Genomic DNA, 9,790 nt, shown 5'->3' with positions numbered 1-9,790 from the left:
TTGTGGTGTTTAGATGCTAGTGAGAGAGTTGCCGCCTTTGTGTGAGATAGTGGTGCAACGGAATCGATAAACAAGAGGACTGAGCCAAACTCCAATCGCATTCACACCCAACAGTGGTATCAGAGCTAGAGTTTAAGGTTTGTAATTGGAGTTTGAGATTGGGTTGGAGGATATAAGTTATCTTCACCAATAAGCGTAGATCTGTCTTCTATTTCTTCTTTAATCATCTTACTTTTATTCTCTGCTTCTGCTGCTACTGGAGAAAGAAGAAAGTCGCCGACGCCTTTGGAGAAGAAGTCGTTGTTGTCCTGTTCAACCGTTGTCGGTGTCGTGTTTGTCGCGACCGCTGAAAATCAAAGCCACCGTCGTGTCGCTGCTGAGAAGACGAAGCAGCAAATCCCTGAGCGGGGTGGGTAAATCGAAACTTTATTTGAGTTTCGCAAGGTATCATAGCTTGAACCCTGCTATTAAAATCTGCCAATTGATTGTTGATTGCTTTTAATTTGTTTGATAGCATGTCTGGTGTTAATCAATATGGTATGGTTCCGTTTGACGGAAAAACTGATTTTAGCATTTGGAAACAAAAAATGAAATATGTTTTGATTCAGAAAAATGCTTTAAAGTTGTTAGTCAGGTTTATGCTGCTACTGATACCGTTGAGAAAAATAGTGAAATGAATGAAAATGCTTGTGCCTCTATATACTTGAATTTATCTTATTTTGTGATGAGAAAAATTGGTAATTTAGAGTGTGCAAAAACTTTGTGGGATAAATTGTCTAAACTTTATACTGAAACTTCTCTGCCTAATAAAATGTTCTTACTTAAAAAGTTTTTCAAATTTAGATTGGATATGTCCAAGGACATTGAAGATAATCTAGATGTTTTTACTAAACTTATTTCTGATATTAATTTGTGTGGTGATAAGAACATTGATGAGTATGCCCCCATTGTCTTGTTGAATGCTATTCCTGATTCTTTTAATGATGTGAAGTCTTCCATTAAGTATGGTAGAGATAGTGTCAATTTTGATATTGTTGTCAATGGTCTTAAAAGTAAGGAGTTAGATTTGAGACACTCTGAGAGGGGTAAACAGTCTGGTGGGGAAGTCATGCATGTGAAGGGTAGATCTCAGGGTACGTCGAGTGTCCAAAAGAATGTCAGTAATGAGAGTTCTGGTAAGAAATCTCATCCTGTTAGTAAAAGCAGATCTAAGTCTAGGTCTAGTGCTAGAAAGTGTTATAATTGTCATGAGTCTGGTCATTTTATCAAGGACTGTCCTAAGCCTAAGAGAAATCAACATGTTGAAAATGCTAATGTGGTTGTTTGTGAGGACAATATGGGTGATATTTTTATAATTAATAATCTATGTGATTATGCTAGTTTGAACTCTGTGTTATCTAATTCTTTGTGCAAATCTGATTGGCTAGTTGACTCTGGTTGTACTTTTCATGTGACTCTATTTAGAGATTTATTTTCTAACTATAAAGAGATTGAACATGGTTTTGTGTCTATGGCAAATTCGAAAAATTGCAAGGTGTTAGGAATATGTGATGTATGCCTAAGGTTCTCTTGTGGTTCTGTGTTTACTTTGAAGAATGTGAGGCATGTTCCTGATTTGCGTTATAATTTATTGTCTTGTGCATCTCTTGAGAATGATGGTTTGGAGGGGAAGTGGGGGAAGGGTGTTATGAAAATTTTATGTGGGTCTCTTAAACTCTTATTATCTTTACTGCTAAAAAGATGAACAATCTGTATGTGTGTCATGCTAAGACTGTTTGTGACTCTGTGAACTCTGTGATTGGTGATAAATCTGTTCTTTGGCATAATAGATTAGGTCACATGAGTAACAAGTGTCTAGAAATTTTGCATAAAGGTGGTCACTTTGGTAGTGATAAATTATCTCACATCCCCTTCTATGAATCATGTGTGCTAGGAAAATAGCATAAGGTGAGTTTTCACATCTCCTCTTACCCCAAATGTGTCTAAGTGTACTAATATCCTTGAATATTTACATGCTGATGTGTGGGGTCCCTTTAGTGTTGTTGCACATGGAGGGGACTAATATTTTTTGTCCATCATTGATGATTATTCTAGGAAAGTATGAGTGTTACTATTGAAACATAAGTTTGATGTTTTTGAAAAGTTTAAGGAGTGGAAGATTTTGATTGAGAATCAAACAGGTAAGAGAATAAAAAATCTTAGAACATATAATGGTCTTGAGTTCTGTAATAAACAGATGAATGATTTATGTACTACATGGGGTATTAAAAAGTATAGGTCTATGCTGTACACACCACAACAGAATGATGTTACTGAGAGGATGAATATGACACTTCTAGAGAGGGTGAGAGTTATGTTAGCGTCATCTGGGTTGTCTAAGAAGTTTTGGGGGATGCTTTGCATACTGCTACTTATGTAATAAATAGGTCCCCTAGTGTTCCCTTAGGAGGGAAATGTCCTAAATCTGTGTTTTCAGGTAAACCTATTGATTTGAGCAACTTAAAAGTTTTTGGTTGTGTTGGCTATGTGCATCAGAAGGTTGACAAGTTGGAGCCTAAGTCCAAGAAATGTGTGTTCTTAGGCTACCCTGAAAGGGTAAAAGGTTATAGGCTTTGGGATATGAGTGAACCTGGTCTTAGGATTGTGATAAGTAGATATGTTGTCTTTAATGATAATGATTTTCCTTACTTATCTATGTCCCCCACTCCTGTTAATGATGCTCCTAATAAGGTGGAGCATGTGCCTGTAGTTTTTGATCAACCTACTGAACATGATGTGAATGTTCTCAATGAGGTGGAACATGATAATGTGCATGATATTGATGATTTGTATGATTCAAATATTTTATCTGATTCAAATGATTTTCTTGATAATTTGAATAATTCAAATGCGTTGTCTGATTCACATGATTTATCTGATGATTTGCATGACTATCAACTTGCTAAGGATAGAAGTAGAAGAACTGTTAGAATGCCTGCTAGATTTAGGGATGATAATTTGAATGATTGCAATATGTCTGAATTTACTTTTAACATGTTTGAATCCCTAGACTATAATGAGCCTAGCTCTTACAAAGAAGCTTTAAGGTCTAAGTTTTCTACTGAATGGATTGTTGCTATGAATAATGAGATGAATCCCTAAGAATCAATGATACTTGGAAACTTGTTCCTAAACCTCATAATTACTCCTTAGTGGATTGCAAGTGGTTGTATAAGGTGAAGCAAGAGTCTGAAAAAGTTAGTTTCAATGCTAGATTAGTAGCCAAGAGATTTACTTAAAATGAGGGAATAGATTATGCTGAAATTTTCGCTCCTGTTGTCAAATTCACTACTATTAGAATTATGCTTGCTTTAGTTGCTCACTTTGATTGGGAATTGAAGCAAATGGATGTTACTACTTCTTTCTTACATGGTGAACTTGATAAGAATATTTATATGCATCAACCTGAGGGATTTGTTGACCTCCAGTTGCCTGATCATGTTTGTTTGTTAAAAAAAACCTTGTATGGTTTAAAACAATCTCCTAGGCAATGAAATATCAAGTTTGATAAGTGTATGCAATCTTTGATGTTTAAAAGAAGTTCTTCTGATCATTGCCTTTACTTCAAGAATATAGACTATATGCCTGTATTTCTTTTATTGTATGTGAATGACATGTTGATTGTTAGCTAATGTCTGAAGTCTGTTATGCATGTGCAAAAATCGCTTTGTGAAAATTTTGACATGAAAGACTTAGGTGATGCTAAGAAAATTTTGGGCATGAATATCATTAGAGATAGAACAAAATTTTCTCTTGTGTTGAATCAAAGTGCATATGTTGCTAAAACTTTGAGATGCTAAATCTTTGAATGTGCCTCTTGCTTCCCACTTTGTATTAAGTAAGGATCAGTCTCCTAATAATGTGTCTTATTCCAATGCTATAGGGTCTGTTATGTATCTCATTATTAGCACTAGACCTGATATTGCATATACAGTTAGTTGCTTGAGTATATTTATATCTAACCCTAGTATGCCTTATTGGAATGCTTTGAAATGGCTTTTGAGATAAAACCATTATTGATGTTGGCTTGACTTTCTCTAAGTGTTTTGTGGGTATTAAGTTGGTTTGTTATGTGGATTACAATTATGCTAATGATAGGGATAATAGAAAGTCTACTACTTCCTATGTGTTTACTTTGTGTGGCTCTTGCATAAGTTAGAAGTCTCAAATTCAACCTATTGCTTCTTTATCTACTACAAAATCTGAGTATGTAGCTGCCACTGAAGTTTTTAAGGAAGCAATTTGGTTAGAGCTGTTTTGTCTGAAATTGGTTTTCTTGACAAAAATGTGTTTGTGTTTTCTGATAGTCAATCTGCTATTCAACTGTGTAAAAATCATGTTTTTCATGATTGAACTAAACACATTGATGTTAGGTTTCATTACATTCGGGATATTGTTGAAAATGGCATTGTTAAGTTAGAGAAAATTCCTTCAGAATTTAATCCTGCTGATATGGGTACTAAGTGTCTACCTACTGAAAAATTTATTTCATGTCAACGAATTTTAAACATTGATTTAGGGAAAACTCTTTAAGGTTCGTCCTTTGTGGGCATGGCATGCTTTGTAATTTTGCCTTCAATTTTTGTGATTTCGCATGTTTGTTCTCTTGCGTTTGATCTTTGTGATTTTCGCATGTTTTGTGCTCTTGCATTTGATCTTTTTGATTTTCGCATGATTTGTGCTCTTGCGTTTGATCTTTGTGATTTTCCCATGCTTTGTGCTATTACGTTTGATCTTTATGATTTTCGCATGCTTGTGCTCTTGCGTTTGGTCTTTGTGATTTTTGCTTGCTTTGTGCTCTTGCGTTTGATCTTTGTGATTTTTCGCATGCTTTGTGCTCTTGCCCCTAGTCTTTGTGACACGAGTTTACCTTGGGTATTCTTTTTGTTTCCTCGGTGGTAATAAAATGATGATGATGTGTCTTGTGATTCCGTGATTGTGTTTTGCACTATTTTGGGCCAAATGTGGAAATTGTTAGATATTGGTTGGCCCAACATTGTGGCCCAATCTCTAGTAACTCGCTTATTGGACTTGACCTAATAATATAAATAGATACTACTCTCTTGGTGGGAGATAGAAGTCAAATTCCTTTGTGGTGTTTGGATGTTAGTGAGGGAGTTGCCGTCTTTGTGTGAGATAGTGGTGCAACGGAATTGATAAACAAGAAAACTGAGCCAAACTCCAATCGCATTCACACCCAACAAAAGCCATAACAAAATAAATCAATAATATGATGAGACAATAAATACTTTTTATTTTGGTTATCAAGTTCAATAATATTAGTGATGAGATAGTTTTAATTAAAATTTGAGTTAGTCAACCGGAAATGTTTCATCAATAATTAAGTCAATGTTGAGCTATAACAATTTATTAAGAAACCACCAATTATAAATATTTCACAATAATTAGTTCAATGTATCATAAATTGCATTTTAGACATTGTTCTTGATCTTTATGTTTAGCTATTGAGTCCGTGTTAACCTAAATATTCTGAATATAAGTCTGATTCGAATTGTAGTTTTTAAAAACAAATTTAAAATGAGAAAAAATTAGTGATGGTTGATGATTTTGAGGAAGTGATAATTATTTTTTGGTAAAAAAACTTAAAAAGTATTGATATATAAATAAAATAAAAAATAATAATTTAAAATATATGATATTTTAGTATTTTGGTAATGAAATAAGTAATTTAATTATTATAATTGATTAAAAATTAATTTTTTTTTTTTTGAGTTTTTAAAATAACCTAGAGAGAATATAGCCTAAGTGATTATTATAGTAAAGTAAAATTGTTTTTTTTTTATATTAAAGGAATTAAACCACTACCTACAAAAGACCTTTCATTATTTTGAAAGTATATAATTACACAAAAGTGGTTTTATCGATAGAAATGGTAATCTTTACTTATTTAAGTTTATCTATGCACATATATGTATTTCTTCTTCAATCACATATAAAGATTCTTTTAAAATTGATATTTTGTTAGTATTGTTATAACCACAATCACATAAACAGATAGATAAAAAAAACATAATTTATTTTTCTGTTTAATATGAAAAATGTGAATGTAATTATTAAAGAGATAATGATTTTTTAATTCAAATTAACTCATTTTTATCTTCATAATTTATTATCAAATTATCAATTTATAAATCAGTTTATTCCTATTTTAATTTTCTAAAAGTTAAATACTAAATATAAAAATACAAAAATATTTAGAAATTTCAAATAATCTCACTTCAATCAAAATAAGATTATTTGAAAAGAAGAAGTTGTTTGAATTTAATTAATTTAAATAATTGAAATGGAATGAGAGAATGAATGAAGTTTGAGGGGAGAGAAGAGAAAAGTCATATATTTTAAAAAAAAATTTATCAATCAATCAGATTACTTCGTTTTTATATGGTTTATTCTTCCAAATTTCATCTACCTAAAAATATTTTAATAAAAAAAACAATATTTTAATTGATATATTTATTTAATTAATTAAAAAAAGTAAATATTTTATATTATTTAAATAATTCTTAATGCGGACAAGTGTTTGAGAGAGAGAGCACGAAAGCCATGGCTGTCTTGCTGGTCATGTGACTTATGGAAGAGAGATATAAGAGAGAAGAAATTAAAAAAACAATTATATATTATTATTTTTCTAATTAAATTATTTAATTTATCAATTAAAATATCAATATAATTTTACTCTAATTTTAAATATAAAAAATATATTTTAATAATTTAATCTAAAATTTTAAAAATAATGTATTCTTTTTTTATTAATTTTTTTTTTCAATACAACTAATAAAAATCCAAAAAATTAAAGGCAGAACCAAACAAACTCTACTATCGTACAAATAAAAGCAATTGGAGTACAGTCTGTTTTCAAGCTGCTCCCCACTCTCTTCCATTCCTCACCTTGTTTGATAGTGAAAAAACAAATATCATGAAATTTTAAATTTTATTTAATGAAAAAAAATTATTTAAAATTATTCTAATTAAATTATTACTTCAAAACATAAATTTATATATAGATAAAAAATTAAATTAATTTATAAAATTATATTGTAAATGTTTAGCTTATTTACAATTTTATTAAAATAAAAAATAAAATAAAAATATTTTTTATTCACTTCTCACCTTAAAAAATTACTTTCACCTTCTCCTTTAATAACTATAAATAATTATAAAAAATATTATCATAAGAAAAAAATAAAATAAAAAACCCCTTATTTCATTTATTATATATATATACATTTGGTAATTGAGAGGCTAAATCACAGACATAGCCATGGCAGCTTCACTAACACTTTTCCTTCTTCCCCTTTTTCTCTCTCCTTTCACATCCAAATCCCTCGCCGCCGCCGCCACCACCGCCGGCAAATGTGACGGCGTCTTCTCCGACCACCACTCATCCCTCCAAATCCTCCACATCAACAGCCCCTGCTCCCCTTTCCGTTCTACACAACCACTCTCATGGGAACAAACCGTACATGAATCCCAATCCAAAGACCATGCAAGATTTCAGTACCTATCCAGCCTCGTCGCCGGCAGATCCGTTGCTCCCATTTCTTCCGGTCAGATCCTACAGACCTCAAATTACCTTGTTAGAGTCAAAGTCGGAACTCCGCCGCAGGTTTTCTTGATGGCCGTTGATACCAGCAACGACGCTGCTTGGGTTCCATGCGGCGGTTGCACCGGTTGTCCCTCAGCCGTCTTCTCGTCGGAAAAATCCACCTCTTTCTCCCCTGTCGCCTGTAATGCTGTTCAATGCAATCAGGTACAAACATTTACTTTCAACTGTTTTTCTTTTTAAGAAAAAAAAAACATGTGTCGTATTCTTTGTTACAGGTGCCGAACACTGTCTGTAACAGCGGTTCATGCAACTTCAACACGACATACGGCGGTTCAACAATAGCAGCAAATCTCTCAAAAGACACTTTCCGTCTCGCCGCCGATGACATTCCCGGCTATACATTCAGCTGCATCGAGAAAGTGACCGGCGCCTCATTCCCACCTCAGGGTCTATTAGGGCTTGGCCGTGGCCCTCTCTCTCTTCTTTCTCAAACCCAAAGCCTTTATCAATCCACATTCTCATATTGCTTACCCAGCTATAAAGCTTTAAACTTTTCCGGTTCACTCAGACTCGGACCGATTGCCCAACCAAAGAGAATCAAATACACTCCCCTCTTAAGAAACCCTAGAAGATCATCTTTATACTATGTCAATTTGTTATCAATTAAGGTCGGCAAGAGAATAGTCGATATCCCTCCATCCGCATTCGCCTTAAACGCCACCACCGGCGCCGGTACAATCATAGATTCCGGTAAGATTCATTTTTTTAACATTTTTTTTGAAAAGACTTAGAATTAAAATAAAACTGGGTTTTACAATACAGGTACTGTGTATACTAGACTGGTAAAGACGGCGTACGAGGCTGTTAAGAAGGAGTTCCGGCGAAGAATGGGGACGGCGACAGTTTCGAGTCTGGGTGGATTTGATACTTGTTATACTGTTCCGATTACGATACCTTCGATAACTTTGATGTTCGCCGGAGCTAATGTGACTTTGCCTCAAGATAATTTCCTTATTCATAGCAGCTCGAGCAGCACAAGTTGTCTTGCTATGGCGGCGTCGCCGGATAATGTGAATTCAGTACTTAATGTGATTGCTAGCTTTCAACAGCAGAATCATCGTTATCTGTTTGATGTTTCAAACAATCGTCTTGGAATTTCCCGTGAGAATTGCTCCTAGAGAAGAACAAATAATAATCTATATAATTATTAACAAAAAAAAAAGTTCTGCAATGATTTGTTTTGAGAATTTCTGTGTTGGGTTTTCTAGTTTTTTTTTTTATTTGTATTGTAGTGCTACTGCAAGGAGAAATTAATGAATGAATATTGTTGCAAGTGTTGTCATCTTTATTTATTCAGATTGTGATTTATAATTAGTTTATATATATATATTTTAATTTAGAAATGAACAAGTTTCCATAATTTAATAATTCCTTAAGAAACTATAACTATAGAAACTATAACTATAGGTTGGCTAGATTATTAATGAAAAAAAAAAATTTAGACCATCTCTAACACATTCTTAAACTCAAAATACAGTAAATTTCAAAATGCAGTAAACTTCATTCATTTTAACCCAAAAAGTATTTTCAAACTCAAAAGAATATTCTTAAAATATTCATTTCTTACACTAACTTTTTAACCTTATTAATATTATCTATATATTTATTAATTTTACATATTTAATTCCAATCTTTTTCATTCATTTAATAATATTAAAATAAAATTAAGTATATATATCAATAATTCATAAATAACAAAATAATTCAATAATACATTTAATTATATTAAAACAAATTTATTTGTATCATTTATAAATAAAAATTTATAATTTATAAAATTTAAGTTATCAAATATAACTTAAAAATATAAAATAAAATATAAAATAAATTAAATAAAATTTCAAGTATAATAAATTTAATAATTTAATTATATATTTAAAAAATATTATAATTTTATATCTTAAAAATAAAAAATATAAGTTTAAGAATTAATTTATATAAATAGAAATTAAAAGTTATTAAAAAAATAAAAAAAATAAGTTTAAGGGTTATTTTTTAAAAATGAAAAAATAAAAATAAAAAAAATAAAAAAAAATGGTGTAAATGAATGGTTATACAGCATATATGTTTTTTTTTCTAGAAAGAGAGTGTGTCCAGTTAGAGATGGCCTTACAACAATTTATC

General features: G+C 31.6%; 1 protein-coding gene across 1 annotated transcript; it reads left to right on the top strand.

The window, feature by feature from the left end:
* The first annotated feature begins 7,300 nt into the window (after window positions 1-7,300).
* On the top strand, window positions 7,301-8,939 carry LOC124922718 (aspartyl protease AED3-like). The gene is made up of 3 exons (XM_047463434.1): window positions 7,301-7,810; window positions 7,882-8,356; window positions 8,429-8,939. Exons 1-3 carry the CDS (start codon window positions 7,322-7,324, stop codon window positions 8,782-8,784), a joined length of 1,320 nt encoding a protein of 439 aa, XP_047319390.1. The 5' UTR covers window positions 7,301-7,321; the 3' UTR covers window positions 8,785-8,939.
* Window positions 8,940-9,790: the final 851 nt, after the last annotated feature.

Source organism: Impatiens glandulifera, chromosome 1 (assembly GCF_907164915.1).
Source record: "Impatiens glandulifera chromosome 1, dImpGla2.1, whole genome shotgun sequence".
NCBI lineage: Eukaryota > Viridiplantae > Streptophyta > Magnoliopsida > Ericales > Balsaminaceae > Impatiens > Impatiens glandulifera.
The sequence above is the reverse complement of the archived record's forward strand: the minus strand, read 5'-3'. Positions and strand labels throughout refer to the sequence as shown.